At 47.1% G+C, this 22,466-nt stretch overlaps 3 protein-coding genes across 10 annotated transcripts in view; 1 reads left to right on the forward strand and 2 right to left on the reverse strand.

Moving 5' to 3' along the window:
- Nucleotides 1–5,188: 5,188 nt before the first annotated feature.
- Nucleotides 5,189–11,570, forward strand: LOC149308339 (uncharacterized). 2 transcript variants are annotated; one of them, XR_016282144.1, is made up of 5 exons: nt 5,189–6,055; nt 6,276–6,435; nt 6,934–7,616; nt 8,320–8,530; nt 11,203–11,284. XR_016282144.1 is itself a non-coding variant. In XM_089535595.1 (5 exons), the coding sequence occupies exons 1-5, from the start codon at nt 5,858–5,860 to the stop codon at nt 11,339–11,341; spliced, it is 1,320 nt and encodes a 439-aa protein (XP_089391721.1). In that variant the 5' UTR covers nt 5,189–5,857; the 3' UTR covers nt 11,342–11,570. The 2 variants fall into 2 exon arrangements, 1 of the variants encoding a protein (XP_089391721.1); XM_089535595.1 differs by having other exon boundaries at nt 8,320–8,459; nt 11,203–11,570.
- Nucleotides 11,571–11,652: 82 nt separating this feature from the next.
- Nucleotides 11,653–14,447, reverse strand: LOC149308340 (NADH dehydrogenase [ubiquinone] 1 alpha subcomplex subunit 13-like). The gene is made up of 5 exons (XM_089535639.1): nt 14,306–14,447; nt 13,154–13,232; nt 12,507–12,578; nt 12,325–12,394; nt 11,653–11,849 (listed from the first exon to the last, which is right to left on the reverse strand). Exons 1-5 carry the CDS (start codon nt 14,403–14,405, stop codon nt 11,730–11,732), a joined length of 441 nt encoding a protein of 146 aa, XP_089391765.1. The 5' UTR covers nt 14,406–14,447; the 3' UTR covers nt 11,653–11,729.
- Nucleotides 14,448–18,770: 4,323 nt separating this feature from the next.
- GATAD2A (GATA zinc finger domain containing 2A) overlaps nt 18,771–22,466 on the reverse strand; it is a 51,750-nt gene continuing 48,054 nt past the window's right edge. For all 7 annotated transcript variants that reach the window (XM_089535571.1, XM_089535572.1, XM_089535570.1 and 4 more), the window contains exon 13: nt 18,771–20,287. In XM_089535571.1, the coding sequence (XP_089391697.1) occupies nt 20,154–20,287 (134 nt within the window). In that variant the 3' untranslated portion in view covers nt 18,771–20,153. The remainder of the gene's footprint in view (nt 20,288–22,466) is intronic.

Consider the following 22,466-nt stretch of genomic DNA (forward strand, 5'->3'; position numbering starts at 1 on the left):
TGTTTTATATATGTTCTATATATGTGTGTGTGTGTATATATATATATATATATAATCTTGAGATTTTTTTTAATTATTAAATTTAATTGTTTTAAAATGTTTTTATATATATATATACACACACACACACACACACATATATATATATATAATTTATTATTTTTGTATGATTTTAATTGTTTTTAATGTGTTTTATATATGTTCTATATATGTGTGTGTGTATATATATATATATATATATATATATATATAATCTTGAGATTTTTTTAATTATTAAATTTTAATTGTTTTAAAATGTTATATATATATATACACACACACACACACACACACACACATATATATATAATTTATTATTTTTGTATGATTTTAACTGTTGTTTTTAATGTGTTTTATATATGTTCTATATGGACAGGTTGCTTACCTGTAACGGTATTTCTTCGAGTGGTCATCTGCCAATCATACAAATGGGTTGAGACTGACAAGCTCAGGCCAGTGGCGGAGGGAGTGTCACGAGACCCAAGTAAGGTTCAAACAAGTGTGTTTATTCACCACAATTAATATTTGGAACCAAGAACTGTGTCAGTCATTTCTTTGGTGCCTTATAAATAGCCCTAAACCTGTGCAAAGGTAAGGCACATCAACAACATGTAAGGCCACGCAAGACCTAAGTACAGCATTAAGATGTGCATGAGGCATACCAATTGCAAATATGTCAAGGAACATATGGAATGCAGTGCAATCAACAGAAGGTTGTAAACAGGCCACAAAACATTTCCCTGAGCACATGAAGCACCTCAAAGTGTAAACATGTTCAAGAAACACATGGAATGCAGTGCGATTCATGTAAACCTGAAACACATGGAACGCAGTGTAATTAATGTAAACCAACACTGCCTTTCCAAAGGCTGCATCCCGTTTGGCCCTGGTGTCCAGCCTGTAATGCTTTATAAAGGTCCAAGGCTGGGACCAAACAGCAGCTTTGCAAACATCCTCCAAGGGGACCCCAGTCAAGAATGCGGAGGATGCTACTACCGCCCTAGTTGTATGGGACCGAACCCTGGCCGGGAGAGGTCTGCCCAACAGTTCATCGCAGAGGTGGATGGTACCTGCCACCCATTTGGAAAACCTCTGCGCAGACACAGGCAGGCCCTTCTTTGGCTCCGAGTAGCATTGGAAAAGTCTCTCGGAGCGATTCGAACCCGCAGTTCCGTCCAAATAGAAGGCCAGAGCCCTAGGGACGTCCAAAGTGTGTAGGCTGCATTCAACCTCAGTGGTCGGGTTCGAGGCCAGGGTAGGCAACACAATGTCCTGACACATATGGAAGGCAGACACCACTGTGATGTCAGTATGGAGGACAACCTTATCCTTATGAAACCTAAGGAAAGGCTGGTCCCTCCGCAAGGCACAGAGTTCGCCCGCATGGCGGGCAGAGGTGATGGCCACAAGGAAAGCAGTTTTCCAAGTCAATAGTCTCAAGTCCGTTGTGGCCATGGGTTCAAAGGGCTTGGATTGTAAGGCAGACAGTACATCATCCAAGCTCCAAGCCGGGGTCAGTACCAAGACTGGGGGATGGAGGTTGCCATAACCTCTCAGGAAGCTTTTCACCAAAGGGTCCCTGAAAAAAGAAGGTTTACCATCAAACTGAAAGTGGGAGCAGATGGCTGACAGGTAGCACTTGATGGAGGGGACGGTGGAAATAATAGCTCCTGTTGGTGGGAGCTCTTCGAACTCGAGGGCATAACCCCTACAGACTATGTCCAAGACCCAAGAGTCAGTAGTTATAGAGGCCCCGGTGTTGACAAAGGGCCTAAGCCTGTCTAAAAAGAAAGAGGAGGGAAACGGGACGAAGCACGCAAGGACCCTTCAGGCCTTCTTCTTGACCAGCTCCGTGTCTTGGCGGCAGCCCTTCCGATACCGTACCAGGGTGTTATGGTGGCCGGAAGAGGAAGAAGATTGGGAAGGGTAGCGCTGTCTCTGCGAACCTTGTTGCTGGTACGGGTGGTCCTGATGAAAAGACCTCTGGCCCTGACCTTGTCCCTGCCATTGGCGCTGCCGCTTCCTGTACGGAGTGGTGGAGGAAGAGGACATACCGTGTTTCTTGGCCGCTGCCTTCATCCGGTATTTGCAATTTAGGCATTCGTCTGTCTCAGAGTTGAACAGGCCAGAATCGTCCAACGGCATGTCCTCTATTGCTGCCCTTGCGTTCGGGTTCAGGTCAGAACCCCGGAGCCATGCATGGCGACGAAGAGCCATCGAAGCCGTCATCGCCCTGCCAGAACAGTCGGCCACATTGCGGAAGAGGGTAATTAGCCAGCTTCCGATCGAGTGGGCCTCGTCTCTGATCTCCACGAGCTTGCGTTGGACATCATCAGGTACCTTGGGAACCAGGTGTGAGACTCTTTCCATCAAAGTCTGGATGTAGGCACCCATGCAGGCGTTATAGTTGATGGCCTTAACCGCCAGCGCAGAGGCTGAATATGCCTTTTTGGCCAGCCCGTCAATCCTCTTGGCCTCCCGGACCACAGAAGAGGTGGCCAGCTTGTGTGTGAATACCTGTTGAGCACCCTCCACAATCGCCGAATTCTGCTTTGGGTGCGTTGACAGCCAAGTGCATTGGGATGGCGAGATCTTGTAGAGGGACTTGATCTTTCTGGAGGATCCCAAGAAGGAGGTGGGAGACTCCCAGGAGCGCTTGACAATCGTCTCCAACGACGGAAGGAATGGAATGGAGGGAGGTGTAGGTACCTTCCCATGTATGCACCGTTCCACAGGTCCTTGGCCTCTTCCTCCGGGTACGACAGCTCGATATCGAGGGCATTAGCCATCTTAATGATGTGCTCGTTAAACGAGTGCACATCATCGGTAGGGGAGGCAGGTGCAGGATGATGAAATTCTTGGGGTGACCCCAGCGGGGAGTCCCCAGGCACAGAGGGCTCATCTGAGGAGTGTGAGTCATCCGCATCCGAGGATGAGTCCAAGTGAACGTCTTGTTGCTGAGGGCAAGACATTGTTGGTACTGGGTCCACTTTGACGGCCTGTTTTGCAGACGGGCGGCTCCGGGAAGGTGGCAGAGGCAGTGAGATCGACGCCGATGGTTTAGACTTCCGTGCCGGATATGGGGCTCTAAGTGACGACTGGCATGCGGCAGACTTTGAAGAAAGGTGGCCCATTGCATCCTCCCTGGAGACTGCCAGGTAGTAGCGGTCCATTTTGGAATCATAAAACAGATCCAAGTCCTCATGGATCTGAGTAGGGACCGTTGTCTGTGGAACTGGTGTCGGTGAGCGATGCCGAGACAACCTGGAGTCATCACCACTGGAGCAGGACAACAGCACGGTAGACAGGTCGGAGGTCTGTGTCACAGCGGACGAGGGTGAGGCTGTGGTCACGGAAGCCGGCTGAGGAGAGGCTGTGGGTGAAGCCAGAACCATCTGAGGGATCGGGGTGCCAGAGTCCTCCTGGCGGGACTTCTTGTGGGGCACCTCCGAGGACTTGGATCTCTTGCGGCTGCGGTCTGAAGGCTCTGTTTAGCATGGGAGGGAGAGGTCTCGGGAGCGACCTCGGCCTCGTGCCTCCTCTTGTGGGACCCTTTGGAACCGTGTTCTGAGCGGGTGTCCTCCAGTACCAGAGTCGACTTCGAGCTCGTCTCCTTGTCCTTGTCCTTGTCCGCTGTCTTGCCCTTGTCCTTCTTGCTGGAGGAGGACGGTTTGGAGGCCGAACCCTCTGTCCCAGTAGTCTTATGGGGACGTTTTGAGGGCTTCTTGGTTTCACTGGGCTCTTCTGAACCACGGGCCACTTCGACGGCAGCACAGGGCTTATAATATATTACATTATATATATAATTATGTTTGTACGATTTTAATTTTTGTTTTTATATTTTAATAATAAAATAAAATAATAATATTTTTTTTGTTTTTTAATTTTTATTTTTAAAAAATGTTTATTGATTATTAAAAAAAACACATGCACTGAAATATACAACATTGCAATACAAAACAAACAAAACAAAAACACACAAATACCAACGCAAGACAATACAATTTTTTTATTTATATGCCATAAAATTTTATTTATATGCCTTAAAAAACCACATATGTAATAATAATAATAATAATAATAATAATAATATACAATTAAAACAAATCCCATTAATTCCCTCAATCCCAACCTTATTACGATAAAATATGAATTAAAACAGTCAAGATTTTTTTAATGAAAATTTAAATTTAAAATTTAAAATTAAATTAACTAACGTTCAGCCAGTAATAATTAATTAATAAATGTATAAATCCTAGGGAACCCTTGGATCTGTAGCCTTAATTGCAAGGCTTCTGCCAAAGCGGAATTTAGCAAGATGCTTCCAGCCCTTAGAGGTTCAACGCTGCTTTAACTGCCAACACAATCCTGGGATTTGTAGTTTGGTGGTGGTGGTCACAGGTGTTCTTTGGCTGAAGGCCTCATAAAACTACAAATCCCAGGGTTCCATTGGATGGAGCTGGGGCAGAGTTAACTTTGCAGTGCAGACGCAACCTTAACCTGTATATATGGACTTGTCCCTCTCTGTTCGCTAGGGTTAGGGGCACAAGACCCCCGTCAATATGGGAAAACCGCAAATAACAAAAACACCATGTTTTTACCTGAGAGGACACCTCTCTAGGAATCTCTAGGTCCTCTAGGACAACTCTATGGTCAACGTCCAACAAACACTGACCATAGTGTTGCACCGGAGGAGCTACAAAGGCCTAGTAGAGTATCCTCTCTAGGAATCTCTAGGTCCTCCAGGGCAACTCTATGTTCAACGTCCGACAGACACTGACCATAGAACTGCTCTGGAGGAGCTACAAAGGCCTAGTAGAGTATCCTCTCTAGGAATCTCTAGGTCCTCCAGGGCAACTCTATGTTCAACGTCCGACAGACACTGACCATAGAACTGCTCTGGAGGAGCTACAAAGGCCTAGTAGAGTATCCTTTCTAGGAATCTCTAGGTCCTCCATGGCGACTCTATGGTCAACGTCTGACAGACGCTGACCATAGAACTGCACTGGATGAGCTACAAAGGCCTAGTGGAGTGTCCTCTCTAGGAATCTCTAGGTTTTTCAGTGCAACTTTGAGTTAAAGTTGGCCATAGAGTTGCACTGGAGGACCTAGAGATTCCTAGAGAGAACGTATTAATCAAATCCGTGAATAATCAAATCCTCAAATATCAAAGCCGTAAATATAGAGGGATGTGTGTTTATTGAACCTGTTTTCCTATCCTTTCCTTCCGCTTTCCCATTCGATCCACTTTTCTCCTACTTCCCTCCCTTGAGTTTTGTTCTTGTGTTACATCTTGGTCATAAAAGGGATTTTAAAAATAACTGAAATGAACTCTGCTGCGTTTGGGACGAATGGTCGCCACGTGTTTCCGCGCTCCTCCTCTTTCGGCACCTTTCGTGAAAAATACCCGCAGAAGAATAAATAAACACCATTCTCTATGAAGAACCGGTTGCTTTCCCTCCCTCGGAAAACTAAACACCCTCTCCTCCTTGTTGGCACACCCAGGTTGGCATCTCCATCGCTTAGTTACTCGATGTTTCCAGGCACAGAAGGGTTTTTCTTCCTGAGCAGGTTCTGGGACTGCAGGAAATTCAGGATCCAGTGGATCAAAGAAATCAAGAGATCCACTCCACCAGATGATCCACTGGGCAAACTGGGACTTGCATGAACCGTGTGGCTTTGCTTGTCCGCCTTTCCACCGAATGTGTTTCATCAGCCAAGATCCCTAAGTTTGGGTACGAAAGAACCACCAGGCTTTGCTTTTCTGCCTTTCCAACAAATGCATTTCGTCGGTCAAGACTCTTGAATTTGGACCCAAATGCACCGTCCAGCTTTGTTTCTCCGCCTTTCCATCAAATGCGTTTCGTCCATTGAGAGCCATAACAATGGGCCCAAAAGAAGCCGCCACCTTTGCTTTTCCATCAAAAGTGTTGCATTGATCAAGAGCCTTACGTTTGAGTCCAAAAGTGTTTCATCGATTGAGATCCTTAAATCAAAGTGCAAATGGACCATCCAGGTTTGCTTTTCTTCCTTTCCATCAAATACGTTGCATTGATCAAAATCCTGAAGTTTGGGTTTGAATAAACCACCTGTCTTTGCTCTTCTGCCTTTCCATCAAATGTGTCGCACTGATCAAGATCCTTAAATTCAAGTCCAAATGTGTTCCATCCATCAAGAACCTTAAATCGAAGTGCCAATAAACTATCAGTCCTTGCTTTTCTTCTTTTCCATCGCAGGTGTTTAATCAACCGAGATCCTCAAGTTTGCCCCTGAGAAAGGCAAAAGCCGGGGCCATGATGCCAACCGGTTTGGGTCACCAGGAATCGTCCCCGTTGCCACGCATCATCTGGTCCGACCTGGTGCTCCGCGTCCCTCGCAGCAAGGCTGGGTCCAAAGGTATGGATCAAACAGGGCCCACATTTCCACCATCCCCCCCAATAACTCTCCTCTCCTCCTCCGCTGCTGAGTTCATTGAATGCAAATGACTTGCAATTTGGAGCCTCCAAAATTGGGGCAGTAGGTGGTTATGAACACAGTTTGCAGCATCTAGAACAGAGGTTCTCAACTTTTAATCCTCCGGTTGTTTTGGACTCCAGCACCCAGAAGCCTTTGCCAGAATGGCCAATGATGAGGGAATCTGGGAGATGAAGTCAAAAACATCTGGAGGACCAGAGTTGAGGAACACTGATCTAGAAGTATCTAAGACTTGATTCCTGAATGGTGGTCCTCCAGGTTTTTGGACTTCAGCTCCCAGAAGCCTCAGCCACCTTGGCCAATGGTCTGGGATTCTGGGAGATGAAGTCCAAAAAAGGCCAAATTTTGGGACTCACCGATCTAGATTTTGCATGCACTTCTTTTGGCTTGCTAGGTTCCTAAAATGTTCTTTCATTTTAGTGGCAACCAAAGGAGCAGAACGGCGGAGTGACCGAAAGCTACCGCCGGCATCGAAGGTCCCTGTGGAATATGGGAGTTGCAGTTTAGGGGGAACGGATGGAGATATGAAACCACCTTTGGCTTACCTGGAAGGGATTCAAGAGGAGGAACGGGAAGAAAAATGGGCATCAGGTCCACCAAGATCTCCTCCAGAGAACCCACGATCATTGTCCTCTCCAGAAAAGCAGGCCGTGAAGACCATTTTGGTTGACCTGAGACCCATCTTGGAGAAGGTCACTGAGAGCCCAGATTCGGGGAAGGAGGACTCATTGGAGGACTCTCCAAAAGAGGGGTCCATCTCATCCCAAATTTGTGAATATCATGGAGAAGACCTCATTGATAATAGAGAAGAGCTTGGCCATGGAAGAGGACACCAAGCTGGAGATGCTGCCATGGCTGTTCACAAGGATGAAGGCGTTCATAAGGACCTTTTCCTGCCTCCCTTGAGACCCTGCAGCCTTGACCTGGAGGGCATCAAGACCCCAAAAGAAAGCCAGTCGTGGAGGAAAGAGCCCACCAAAATTCGGAAGGACAGCTTGCCGGCTCTGGTGACGCTTCAGCCGAAGCTCAGCGCCCCGCTTTTCCTCCCCAAAATGGCTCCCAAGGAACACTCTCTGGTGGAAACAGACATTGCGGCCCAACCAGTAAGGATAAATAATTGGTAGAACGTTTAAAAAGAGCTACTGTAGTAGTTTCATTAGGATTGTAGACCAGAGTTCGAATCCCGACTCAGCCATGAAAACACACAGACATGCTCTCAGCCTCAAAGGAAACCAGTAGCAAGCCTGTTGTTGTGTGCCTTCAAGTTGTTTCCAAGTTATGGCAAACCTATTGTGGGGCTTTTTAGAGGCTGACGGAAAGGCATTGATGGTGTCTTCCTGCATAGCAGATTGGGGTTGGCATGGATGACCCTTGGGATCCCGTCCAACTCTAGGACTCTATGTCCAGATTGGGAAAGTTGGGTCTGCAGACGCTACTTAGCTACACAACTTAAATACAGAATATCATGGCCTAATCTGCAATGAGCTTTAATCAAAAACATAATTATTCAACTTCAATGTGTGTATCATATACATATATAATTTCCAAATTGAGAATAGAATCAATGACAAGCTGTCGCTCCATCAGCTTTTCTGAAAGAGGCTGAATGCTGGATCCATCCCAGGGTCAAAGCCTTATTTTAATATGGTTTTATTTTAATAGAAATTAATTCTATTTTAATGTACCTTTTAATTGTACTTTTTTTTTAATATCGTAAGCCACCCTGAGTCCCAGTTTTGGGGAAAGGACAGGATATTATTATTATTATTACTAATATTTGTTCTCTTTGGCTATCCTCCGCTGCAGCCCACTGCCCCTTCCCCGGATTTCCAGCTCCCGACTCGGATGCTCCTTTGGAAGCTGCAACAAACCACCACAAGCGACAACCACCTCCTCATCGCGCGAGTCCTGAGTTCAATTCGAGAGGAGCTCTTGGCAGATGGAGGGTGAGGTTCTAGTCCCAAGTATCAAAGCATCCATGGCAAGTACCATGTGGGATGCAAAGCCCAGAGCAGGGGTAGGCAACCTTTTGGAGCCGGGGGCCGGGTTGGTGTCCCTCAGACAAGTCGGGGGGCCGAAGCCGGGGGGTGTAGCTTCCACCCTCCGGGGCGGGGCTGCATGCTGGGGGCGGAGCTTCCACCCACCAGGGCAGAGCCACTCTCTGGGGCGGAGCCTCCACCGAAGCCCTGCAAGGAGGAGGAGGCATGTGCCCACCCTCTCCTCCTCGGTCCCTTTCTGGACAAACACCCCCAACCTGCATTCCAAAACACACACAACAGCACAGTTGTGCATTTCACATGGCTTTACTTAACATGGCCTCTTGCATATTTCAGAGGCTTATTCCATAACCAAACCCCTTGGGTTTAACACTTAGCATGGTTTAACATGGCTATGCATATTGAACATGTCAAGGTGGTTTCACCGTTCTTGGACCAAGTGTACTTCTCAGAAATGTGTACTTGGTCAAGGGACTTTGGTTTTTCTTCACTGCGCATGGGTTTGTAAAAATCACAGCAATTTACATTGGCCTTGCCTCAGAGGCTTTCTGATATCAATATCACCATTAAAGAACCAAAAACACACAGAAAAGGCACTTTGGAAAGTCACACTCTCTTGGCTTCAGAAACAGTGCGTGCATGCCTCTCAAGCTGACTCATATCATTATCATCATCATCATCATCACCACACTATCATTGTCAAAGCAAGGGAGACTTGTTAGCATTAAAAGCACACAAAACACACTTTGCAAGGTCACACTCTCTCAGCTTCTGAAACAGTAGTTGCATGCTTCTCAGGCTGACTTATCATCATCACCACCACACTATCATTGTCAAAGCAAGGGAGACTTGTTAGCATTAAAAGCACACAAAACACACTTTGGAAGGTGACACTCTCTTGGCTTCAGAAACAGTGCCTCCATGCCTCTCAAGCTGGCTTATATCATCATTGTCATCATCAATATCATCATCATCATCACCACACTATCATTGTCAAAGCAAGGGAGACTTGTTAGCATTAAAAGCACACAAAACACACTTTGGAAGGTGACACTCTCTTGGCTTCAGAAACAGTGCCTCCATGCCTCTCAAGCTGGCTTATATCATCATTGTCATCATCAATATCATCATCATCATCACCACACTATCATTGTCAAAGCAAGGGAGACTTGTTAGCATTAAAAGCACACAAAACACACTTTGCAAGGTCACACTCTCTCAGCTTCTGAAACAGTAGTTGCATGCTTCTCAAGCTGACTCATCACCATCACCACCACACTATCATTGTCAAAGCAAGGGAGACTTGTTAGCAATTAAAAAGAATGCAAAATAAAACAAAAAAACCCATGTGGCCTCTGGCCACTCACCACCTTCTCCTCTTCCTCCTCCTGCTCTTCCTCTCTCCTCTTCCTCCTCCCGCTGCCCCCATCAACTCTTCCTCTCTCCTCTTCCTCCTCCTGCTCTTCCTCTCTCCTCTTCCTCCTCCTGCTCTTCCTCTCTCTTCTTCCTCCTGCTGCTGCCTCCTCCTGCTCTTCCTCCTCCTCTTCTTTCTTCTCCTCTCCCTCCTCCATGCGCCGCGCGGCCTGGGGCCAGGACGGAGGAGACAGAGAAGGAGGTGGGCAGCGCGGGGCTGCATGAAGCCCCGCGGGGAGGGGGGGGAGGGCCGCGCAGAGCCGCGCGGGGATGGCCCCGCAGGGCCCCGTGGAGCCGCGCAGAGCCCCGCGGGGAGGCAGGGAGGGCCCCACGGAGCCCCGCGGGGAGGTGGGGATGGCCCCGCGGAGCCCCGCGGGGAGGCGGGGAGGGCCGCGCAGGGCCCCGCGCAGCCGTGCAGAGCCCCGCAGGGAGGTAGGGGAGGGCGGCCCCGGTCTTCATCCTTTGCCTCCTCCACCCCAGGCCGCGCGGCCCTCCTCTTCCTCCTCCGCCGCCATTTTGTTTATCAAAATGGCGGCGAAAGGTCGCACGAGACTTTGGCCGCCAGTTTGAAAAATAAAATGGCGCCTGGAGCGGCGCAGAAACGGCGGCAATCGGCGGCAGGACTGCGCAGGGCCCGGCAGAAAGGCCTCCGCGGGCCGGATTCGGCCCGCGGGCCGTAGGTTGCCGACCCCTGGCCCAGAGGGTTGGATATATGGCTCCCAGTTCTCCACATTGGACAATGGGATCGATTGCCTATCAGACTCTCTATCGCTGGAGGCCTTTTATGGAGACATAAAGAACTTTGGGTGTTCTTTAATGGTGACTTCCTGCATGGCAGAGGGTTGGATTTCATGACCTCCTAGGACCCTTCTGACTCTTTACGTTTTGGAGGTGTGAATCCCCAAAGGGAAAAGAGAAAGTGACACTTTTGGAGGGGCAAAGTGGGATATACACTTGTCCCTGCATATTCGCCAGGGTTAGGGGCACAAGACCCCCATGAATATGGAAATACTGCCAATAACAAAAACACTCTAGGAATCTCTAGGTCCTCCAGTTCAACCTTGTGGACAACGTCCGACAGACACTGACCATAGAACTGCGCCAGAGGAGCTACAAATGCTTTGTAGAGTGTCCTCTCTAGGAATCTCTAGGTCTTTCAGTGCAACTTTTAATTAAAATTGATCATAGAGTTGCACTGAAGGACCTAGATATTCCTAGAGAGAACATATTAATCAAATCCGTGAATAATCAAAGTATCCTTTTCCCGTTTTCTTACTAGAGAAAAAGAGCGTCGCTGCCCTGAACTTCCACAGATCCAACCCTTCAAGGCGGAAAGGAAAGAAAAGGAACCGGACGGCAGAAAGAAACGATTTCATAAATTCCCCAAGAAACACAACAGATCCTTCCAAGGAGAATAGGATGGCTCTGGGAACCAAAAACTCCCATCAGGCACCAGCAGGGTTGCTGTTCCTATCACTCCCGCATGGCCAGTGTCAAAGAGTCCTGGGAATTAAGAGGCAGAAAGACCATTCCGATAAAAGCAAAACTTGTGTGTGTGTGTATGCACACATATATACTTACATATAGGATTGCAACATCCAGAATCCCCCAGGAACCATGGATGCTGGGACTCTCAGACAAGGCTCTTAGCAAGGAGCGTCTTAGACATCCCCAAACTTTCTCAGGAAAGAATGACAGGTATGAAATTGGGGAAAGAAAGTGCACCCCGTGAACACACACCAGAAGTTGTTTATTTGGAAATATGCTGGTTTTTGGGAGGGTCCCAAATCCCACCGCTGTCCCCTTTCAGACATAAAACTGGCATCCGAACTTGGCGTTGTCCAGTTCACTGGCTGGGCGGAGGTAGAAGAGCTCGTCGGCCGTCGGGGGCACCCAGCGGGTTGTGTGGAAGCGAGACTCACCCACCTGCAAGGAAGGAAAAGGAGGAGGAGGATGAAGTGGTTCCGTGCTGGCGCAGACCATTCAAGAGGCCCAGGCCTGAATTGCTATGTGGGCAACGCAACCTGGCATCTCTCCCATTTCCCCTGGCATGCATTGTAATGGGCCCTCCACCTTTGCTGTGGTTAGGGGCATAGGATTTGCATGAAAGTGGAAAATCTGGGGCGGGATATAAATAAATATTATTATTATTATTATTATTTGGTTTCAGCAAGATGATTTTTAATTGTTTTTAAAATGTGTATCGCAAAATTTAAACAAACTTATTTTATCCGTCTGCCACCTGAACTTGGGACATAAATAAATAAAGTAAAATAATTCATAATAATAATAATTCCAAAATCCCAAACACTTCTGGTCCCCAGGATTTTCAGCCTGCGTCGGAGAGGCTGAATTCGAATCCTGTGCCCGCATTTTACGCCAACGTCCCAAAGTCTCCCACCTGCCAACCGGGGACGTCCTGCATGATCTTGGCCTCCTCCTCGAAATTTTGCCGCAGGAGGCGGAGGGTCCTGCAGAGAGAAAAAGGAGAACCCTTTGAGGGGAGGACAGAGCCACGACGGACGGTGAACGATGGGTCTGCCGCCAGCCTCTGCGCCGACGCCAACCAAACCTAGTATATACCTCCGGTCGTCCTCCGCCATCAGGAGAGGCATGAGAGCTATCCGGGCTTCCAGGTCCTCAATATTCAGGCGCCTAAAGGAGCAGAAAAAGGGAGAGTTAGAAAGGAAGGAGAAGGGTGCATCTATATGGTAGAAATAACGCAGTTTGACGCCACTTTAAGCACTGTAGCTCCATCCTAGCCTGGGATGGGTAGTTTTACAAGGGCTTTTCAGTGTCTCTAGAATCACAGCGTTGGAAGAGACCCCAAGGGCCATCCAGTCCAACCCCATTCTGCCATGCAGGAACTCTCAATCAAAGCATCCCCATTGACAGATGGGCATCCAGCCTCTACTCATCAAGATGATGATGATGATGGTGATGATGACGATGATTGTTTATATTTACATCTCACCTTTCCAGAAGGATCAAGGCGGCTTACAACAGAATACATAAATACACAATACATACCTAACTAAAAATTGCACACCCCTTTATCCCTTACCTTAAAACTAAAATATCAACACTATATAAATACAAATTAAAAATCAATTTAAAATAGGCAAGATCCCATGATTCTGGAGCCATTGGTGTCGATGCGCCCCTAGGACCACATTCATCTAAAAGACTGCGTCCACACTGTACAAACAACAACAACAACGAAGGCATACCTCCTTTCCCGGTTCCATTTTGTAAGCGAATAGTAGCCGTAAAGAAGGGTCCCGATTCCGATGGCGAAGAGGCTGTAGCCTGGGAGGAAGGAACACAACGTTCGACACATCAACACAACAGGACAACATGGGAGAAGAAGATAAGACTGTCTGGTCGGGATCAAGGGGCACAGCGAAGATGTGGATGAACTGCAAGGCCCAGCAGTCTTCTTGCCCTGTGTGGCCAATGGTGAGGGATGATGGGAGCTGCAATGGAAAATCCCGATGCCATTCCTTTTTGTGGATCAAGTTGGTGGGGAGGGCAGGCAGTGTGTAGACGTCAAAGGACTGCAACTCCCAGCAGTCTCCCTGCCCAGCACAGCCCAAGGTGAGGGATGATGGGAGTTGCAATGGAACAAAACATGGGGAGCCATTCAGTTTCCTTTTCTGGTGTGGATCAAGGGGGAGTGAAGGGCTGGCATGTGGTGCAGGTGCTGAAGGACTGCAATTCCCAGCAGCCCCTAAACCCAGCCCAAGGTGAGGGATGATGGGAGTTGCAATGGAACAAAACATGGGGAGCCATTCAGTTTCCTTTTCTGGTGTGGATCAAGGAGGGGTGAAGGGCTGGCATGTGGTGCAGGTGCTGAAGGACTGCAATTCCCAGCAGCCCCTAAACCCAGCCCAAGGTGAGGGATGATGGGAGCTGCAACCCCACAAAAGCTAGAGAACCTTCCATTCCCCTCTGGCCTGCATTAAAAAGGCGTGAAAGGCAGGATGTACTAAAACAAAGGGCAGTACTTGCCCTACTCGCCCATAGAGAACCACTGGAGGATACTTGCCCATAGAGAAACCATAGCTGCCCATAGGGAATCATTGGGGATTACTTGCCCATAGAGGATCATGGGGGAATCCTTGCAAGTAATCCCCTATGGCCAATATTCCCAATGGTTCTCTATGGGAAAGACTTCTCCAATGATTCCCTATGGGCAAGGACTACAACTCCCAGCAGCCTCCCTGCCCACCGTGAGGGATGATGGGAGTTGTAGTCCAGCCAAAAAAAAAACCCCTTCCATGCAAAGGATGTGGGGGTGAGCTTGGCCTGGTCTGGTTGGACTGGAGGTCCCAGCCTGCGCTGTCCAGGGATGATGGGGGCTGCAGTGGTCCCTCACTCACCGGAGAGCCCTCGCCGGGGCAGGTGCCTCTTGTAGTCGATGGGGCCGTAGCCCCCCGCAGGAGGCATGTCCTGCTTCACCTTCCCGGAGCCCGGCGCCATCTTGGACGCGGGAAGACGCCGCCTCCGCCTCTTGCCCTCACTCTGACGTCACCACGCGCGCCCCGGCGACACAAGATAGATGACGTCACCGCGAGGCGCTCGCCGCAGCCACGACCCCTCTGGCTACCGTAAATCCCCGACTAAAGGCGCGCCCTCGCAGTTACCGTATTTATTCGTCTACTTGTTCATCCATTCATTGGGCCTGTTTCAATGGGATTCGTGTTTGTTTATAGGGAATGGGGGGGGGGGAAGGGAAGCAGCACCACAGACCTTCTTCCTGTTGGTTCTTTTTTTTGGCTTGCTTCAGGTGCCTCTGAGCAAGTGCAGAGGGCCTGCTTCACTATCTTGTGTGTGTATGCATGCATGATATATATTAATCTGCACTGGAGGAAAATATACCATTCATATATACCTGCATTGGAGAAAAAAATGCACAATTCACACACAATTTTTGTGTGTGTATGCATTGGAGGGAAATGCACAAGTCACACACAATCTTGTGTGTGTGTGTATATATACATATCTATCTGCATTGGAGGGAACTGGACATTAAATCCCCTGGACTTGGAGAATTGCCAAAGGAGGAGATGCCAGTCTTCAAATAAGCTTTCCCTGCCTTCTGAACTAAGACCAGAAACAGCAAAATGCAGGTTTAGGACTAACATCTTCCATTTCTTCATCCTGTTTGCCTGATGAAGAAGCAGCCGGTGTGGCTTTGAAAGCTTGCAATGTGTGCACTTGGTTGTCTCATGAAAGGCATCATTGTTTGGATGTTAATGGATATCTATCTATCTATCTATCTATCTAGTGCGTGTGTTGTGTGTACATACTGTGGAGAGCTCTCTGACAATAGGTAGATTAATATATCACGAAACTACAAATCCCAGATGTCCGAAGCATTCAACCAGGGCAGCTAAAGCACAAAAAACTACAAATCCCAGTTTCCACAAGGCGGACCCATGGCGGTTGAAGTCAACCATAGGGTTCCACTTTTGCATAGTGCGCTTGGGCCTTTTAACTCATTATGGGTCCCAAATTGATTATTTGCAGATCGATCAATGGTGTTTTTTTTAAATGGGTCAAACCATTTCCCAAAAGCCATTGATCCTTATAGGTGTTTTTTTAAAGCCGCTGTCCAAGATGCCGAATACTATCCCCAGCCTTGGATGGCTCCTTCCGAGTCCAAACTCTTCCCAAAGGGCCTCAAGATCTGGAATTGGGAACAGTTTAAGAAATCGAGTTCATTTTTTATTTATCCTCTCCCCACAAAGTAGCAGAGAATCCAAGTATCACTTTTGGCTAATCTAGGGTCAAAAACAAGACTGCCAAATGGCCTCTAGCACAGAGGAAACGCAGTACAACCCAACACACAAAACCACATTTGCTTTCCCCATCCAGGCACCTTTCTGACGTACTACAATTCCCATCATCCCCAGGGCCATGTTGGTTGCAAACTTTGGGTGCAAATACTCTATAGCATTGAACCGTGGCTGTCAAAGCGGTGTGAAAATGCATCAATTCTGCTGCGTAATGCACCCAAAGAAGGCTAAACAAATGACAAATCCCAGGTTTCCATAGTATGAAACTGTGGCAGTTAAAGCAGTCTCAAACTGCATTAATCCTGCCATGTAAATGCACCCAGGGAAGGCCAAACAAACTACAAATCCCAGGATTCCACAGCATGGAGCCATGGCAGTTAAAGTGGTGTGGAACTGCATCAATTCTGCAGTGTAGACGCAGCCTTTGTTCCATTGTCGCACAAGCAAAAACCGGATTTGGAGATGTCCGACGGCTGGAAACTCTCAGATTTAAGACATTGCATTTTGTTCTGTTTTGCATCAAGTTTGCAAAGATTTCTTTTCTGGACCCCAAAGTCAACAGTTTCAAGGCAATAATCCAAGAGGTTTTGTTTTGACATGGCTTAGTATTTTTTTCCTTAACGGGAAATTCAGATTAATTCAGATTACGGATTTGCACTGCGTTTGGTGCTGGTGGGCATGGAAAAGAGTAGAGAGACTCACCAGTTCCAAACTGGTTTCAGACCATTTCAACCCACTCCATTCCCCATCAATTGTTCTGCAAAAAGGCGCAGCGATCTGTGGAACTCCGCTATGCTTTGGGAGTCCCTTTCCCATCATCCCTAGCAAACTTGGGCCAACAGTGGTGGATAATGGGAGCTACGGAGATGCATCGACGTTGTTGAAACAACGCAGTTTGATACCACTTTAAGTGCCACAGTGCCATCCTAAGGAAACCTGGGATTTGCAGTTTTGCAAAGAAGAAACTGGCTAAGAAAAAAACCCTTTGGGGTTGCCGTAAGTCGGAAACGAAGGCACACAACAATAAAAGGCAAAGGGAAGTGGTGCCTCACCAAACTACAAATCCCAGGATTCCATAGGATGGAGCCATGGACAATTAAAGTGGCATCAAGCTGCATTATTTCGCTAGGTGCATCCTAGGTTGCCAAACCGAAAACCAGAAAGGGTTCCTCTGCTTATGGAGCATTGTGTGTAGCATCTCTTATGGCAAACCTCCCTTGAACACATTTGGCCAAGAAAACCCAATGATAGGGTCACCTTAGGGTTGACACATAACACACACATAAGGTAGAAGTTGTGTAGAAAGGGGGATTTCAGCAGGTCCTGCCTGTCGCACAACCAGGTAACAAACACACCTGTTGAAATCCCCTCTTCCTCGCCACCATTAAAGGTGGAGGAGCCCTTTCTGGTTCTCACTTTGGCAACCTGAGCGTGGATTCTTCTCAATGCAGGTATTTAAACAGGTTGGACGGTCATTTGGATGCCCTCTTGCGGTCCCTTCCAAAAAACCCGGTCTAAAGAAAAACTCCCATGAAAATCAAACAATCCCATCAAAAAAGCACTCATTTCAAACAGTTTGAAAACCACTTCTATTAAAAGACCCTTTTGCAAGTTGGCGAAGGGCGGCGGTCTGGCCGAAATAAGGTTTTGCCTACCTTCGGTATACAGAAACGTCAGCTATGTACAACTGCATAGAGAGGACCCTTTGTAAGTAGAATTAATTCAATATTCACAGAGGAAAGAAAAAAGGGAGTGGAGGGGATTAGAAAGGCCTTAGAAATTATTACAATGCAACAGTCTTTATATAAAGAGGGATTCCTCCCCGTTTTGTACAGCAGCCATGGTTTGCATTTTTTATTTAACTTAAGTCTCTAACTTGCACCTAAAATGAAAAACGTGGAAAGAAAAAGGTTCAAACTGCACAGTATTAAATCCCACCCATCCATCCTCTTTACATATATATATATATATAATGCAATGGACTCTCATTTTGTACTCCTAAAACACAAAAATAATACAGGAAGATAAAGGGAGAATCGTCAGTCTAGGCATTTTTGGAGTTTTGTTGTTTGGTTTATGACACAACGATTTAAAGGAGCGATTCCCAAACTTTAGTCCTGCCAAGTGTTTTGGACTTCAACTCCCAGAAGCCTCAGCCAACTTAGCCAAGAGTCAGGAATTCTGGGAGCTGAAGTCCAGAAAGAACAAAGTTTGGGAATCGCTGGTTTAAAGCAAAAGCTTGCCCAGGTTCCTCTCTTATTTATTTTTTAACAAATGGGGAACTGCGCTTTAAACAAGGACAGGAGGAGAAAGAATGATGGATTATAAAGTGCTTTCCAAACTTTGGTCCTCCAGGTATTTTGGACTTCAACCCCAGAAATTCCCAACTGCTAGGGATTCTGGGAGTTGAAGTCCAAATAAAACATTTGGAGGACCAAAGTTTGGGACTCACTGGTTTAAAGCAAAAACTTTACCAGGTGCCTCTGTTATTTTTTAACAAATAGGGAATTGCGCTTTTAAACAAGGACAGGAGGAGAAAGGATAACACCAGGGAGAAGAATGATGGATTACAGAGTGGTTTCCAAACTCTGATCCTCCAGGCATTTTGGACTTCAACCCCCAGAAACCCCAGCCAACCATTAGGGATTCTGGGGGTTGAAGTTCAAATAAAACATTTGGAGGACCAAATCACTGATATAAAAGCAAAAACATGCCCAGGTGCCTCTCTTATTGTGCATTTTAAACAAGGGCAGGAGGAGAAAGAATGATGCCAGGGAGAAAGAGGATGGATTAGGGTTAGGGTTGGATTTCAACTCCAGGAAACCCCAGCCAGTCTGGACAATGGTTAGGGGTTCTGGGATCTGAAGTCCAAAAACACCCAGAAGGCCAGAGTTGGGGAATCATTAGAGGTGCCCGGTTTTTGGCATCCGGGGTTGGGTTTGGATGCCACAAACCGGGCCAAACGTGTCCAAAAAAAGCCATTTTTGTCCCGCGTCGCAACCTGGTAGAGCAAGAGAGACAAGTGGGATTTTGTCTCGTGGTGTGGTTTTATTAATTTTTATTTTGTTTTTGTTTTCAAAGAACACAAACTTCCTTCACTCCTCTGGTCCCTTCTGCTCCATGTCTCTCTTCCGCATTGCACACTGTTCCTAGACAGCTGAGTAAAAAAGGAAACCTCTCTCCCCCGACAACAGAAGCAAAGCAAAACGGGGGGAGAAGAAGAAACGGAGGCCTTTTTTAATATAAAAAAACCCACAACCTCCTCCTCTCTCGTTCCCTCGAACCCCATTTCAAACCCTCCTTGGGAGCTTGAGACGTAACCAACAAAAATAAAACTTCCGAGCGCCCATTTTCTCCAGAGATTTCCGGCAGGTTTTGGATCGACGGTCCAGTCCTTAATTTTTCTTTTAGGGCTTCTGACCTTTCAGTGCCCAGGGCAAAACAGCCGTTCGAAACTTCAAAAAACGAAAGAAAGGGGGGAACAAATTAAAGAGGGAATTAAGCCTCCTGTTCAATCGTTCCGTCTCCTTCCGGCGGCGGAGGATCCCTTTGCGTTTGTTCGTAATATAAGTTATTATCGGATTTTTTCTTTCTAATAAAACAAACAACGGAAGTCAGATCCCCCCCAAAAAAACACCAGCATCCTTTGTAAATAGTGCCATCCTTGGAAATGGCGGAAGGGAGGAACGAAATAAGAAAAAAGGAAAGAAAGAAAGAACGAAAACGGATCAGTCCCTCCTCGCCGATTGTTCCTTCGAGTCCTGGTTTTCTTGAGCAAGAAAAAACAACAACTAGAAGTCCTGGATTGCTGTCCAACCACCGCCAAAAGAAAGAGGGAAGAAATTAAATCTAAAAAGGAGCTTTTAAAAAAAGGAAAATTGTAAGGCAGGACGGGGAAAAAGGGGCAAACCAAAAACAACGGAGCGGGCGCGGCTTCCGCCCGGTTCTTTGTTCTGTACTAGTGCTGATCGTAAAACGTTAAAACCCCCGCAACTAAAGACACCAAAATACACAAAGAAATAATAATAATAATTATAATAATAAAACCGAGATTCTGCTCTCCGAGGCGGCCGTGTCCGTCGCCAAAAACAAAGGGAAAAAAATCCACCAAAAATAAAAAGAGAGAGAGAAGTCACGAGAATTTGGTAGCCTAACGTTCATTACCACCCTTCCGAGTGTCCGTTCCGCCTCGCCGGGGAAGCGTTTTCCCAATCCGGGTGTGAAAGCAAAGCTTTTCTGTATCTCCTACGGGTAGATCCAGCTAGGCTCGAAAAGCAGGGTTTCCACGCCGCGTGGAGATATTTTCGGGGAGTCGTGGGGCGAGGCCAGAGAGGGAAAACCAAAAATCCAAACAAAAAGAAGATGAACTAATTAAACATGGAGGGGGAAAAAAGGGAGACGTCTTCCACTCAAGGCAGATGTTCCCGTATTATTTCCACGTGGCCGACTGCGGGATCGATCGCGGGGGGATCATATCCAGAAGATACTCGCGCTGGCGGTCCACAGCAGACGAGGTCGTTTTGTGCACCGTGAGGCTTGGATTAACAAAGTTCAGTGCGCCACCTGCAAAGAGGAAAACCACGGGTCAGGGATGTGGCGAAGGATCGACGCCGCTAATAATCATCGCCTCCTAAGGGCTGAATGCCAATTGGTACAGCGCCACCATGAAAGCAACAGGAAGGAACGGCGATGCTTTTTAAAATGAATTGTAATAGTTTTTACACCACAGATGTAACAGCAGGCCCTTAGTATCCATTGGGGTTTGGTTCTAGGACCCACTGTGGATACCAAAATCCGTGGATGTTCAAGTCCCATTAAAGTGAGTGGCACAGTAAAATGGCATCTCTTATATAAAATAGCAAAGTCAACGTTTTCATTTTTGGAATATATAGTCCGCTCTTCAGTTACACAGTTCTGGACCACCACCACCTCACACAAGGGGAAAACCACATATGCACATGCCTCATTGAAAACAATGGGGCGTGCGCACACGGCACGCACGCTATTCATTAAACCGTACTGCGGCTTCAGCATAAGCTAAAGCGGCGTAAGGGAAGCCCGCGTATGGCGCGGGCTGACTGTATATTCTCTGTACATAACAAAATCCGTGGATATGGATGACCGTAGTTGGTTTTCAAAGACCTATTATATTTATACTTTTAAATGGACCTTTCGGTATAGTTTTTCACCCTGTGATGGCTTTAATAAATGGTAAGCCACCTTGGTTCTCATTGTTGGAGAAAAAAGCTGGATAGGAGTGAATTAAGACAACCAGTGTGGTATAGTGGTTTGGGTGTCGGAATAGGGTGCAGGGAGACCAGGGTTCGAATTGTGACTTCACAAACCCACCAGATGATGTGGGGCAAGTCACACTCTCTGGTTTCTCAAACCACAACACCATGCTGGCCCTTTTGTGGGAGGCTAGGGGGTCGGTCGTATAGGTCCCCTTTTGGACTTGGAGGATGCATCCTCATCTCACACACACACACACACAAAACCAGTTTTTGCCCCCCAGTTCCCTCGGTGGCTGCTGGGGGTTATTTTCACTTTGGTTTTAGCCCCTCCTCAGGGGCCGTTCTAGGCCCAGCCGCCATGCAAAGTGGAGAAATTTCATCACAGAAAAGATTCTGGGGCAAACCCCATTTTTTATGACACACAGAAAGCCCCAATAATGTCTTAGGATGGACGCATAAAGCCCTTCTTCCCTCCCTACCATGCTACATGATTATAGAACTGTGATTCCGCTTTAATAGCCGTGGATGCATCCTATGGAATCCTGGGATATGTAGTTCCAGGAGGAGCACTTAGAATTGTCAGCTAGCACTTCCCCAAACATACAAACCCTGGGATTGCATAGGATGTAGTGGAATCATAGCACCTTGAGTCCCTATCCACTATAACATGGTTATAGTGAAGTCATAGCACCTTGAGTCCCTATCTTCCCTCTTTTAAGGTAGCCTTCCTGAATTTGGCATCCCCCAAATATATTGGACAACTAGTTCCCCTGATCTCCAGGTAAGTCCATGCATCAGCCATAATGCATGGGGATGATGGGCCTTATAGTCCAGCATATCACGAAGACTCAGGTCAGTCCCTAGTGATGACCCTTTTGTTCCCTTCAAATAACCCAGAACGGTGTAAATGCTAAAATGCTGGAGCTCTCTTAAAAACGCTTTGCTCATTCGCTGGAAATAAAGATACTGTTTGTCATCTACATATAAGCTGACTTTAAACAGTTTAACAATTGAACCAATAAAAGACATTTACATTTATTTTTATCGATAAACTGGGCCGGAGGTCTGACAGTCACCTCTAGACTCTCAATAGTTCTCAATCTTTGGTCCTCTGGACGTATTAAACCAGTGGTCCCCAAACTATGCCCTTTAAGTGATTTTGGACTTCAGCTCCCAGAAGCCTCAGACATGTTGGCCAATAGGATTCTGCGAGCTGAAGCCCAAAATCCCTTAAATAGCACAGTTTGAGGGCCGCTGTATTAAACTTTTGTCACCCCAAAAGCCTAACTCTTTAACAAAAATGGATGTTAGTCCAGCTTCATTGGCAGGAGGGCCAAAGTTGTAGAACCACTGACTTAGAAGACCCAGGATGCTTTGCAGTGTGAAAGGGGCCATGATGCGCTGCAATGCTAAAAGGAATGCCTGAAATAGCCATAATGGTGGAATGAAGACTTGGCATACTCATAATGCTTTGCAATAGTGGGTGGAGGGGTTGGAATAGCCATAAG

This window comes from Sceloporus occidentalis, unplaced genomic scaffold (assembly GCF_023333645.1).
Source record: "Sceloporus occidentalis isolate IW3139 unplaced genomic scaffold, rSceOcc1.0.p SCAF_8, whole genome shotgun sequence".
In the NCBI taxonomy this organism is placed as follows: domain Eukaryota; kingdom Metazoa; phylum Chordata; class Lepidosauria; order Squamata; family Phrynosomatidae; genus Sceloporus; species Sceloporus occidentalis.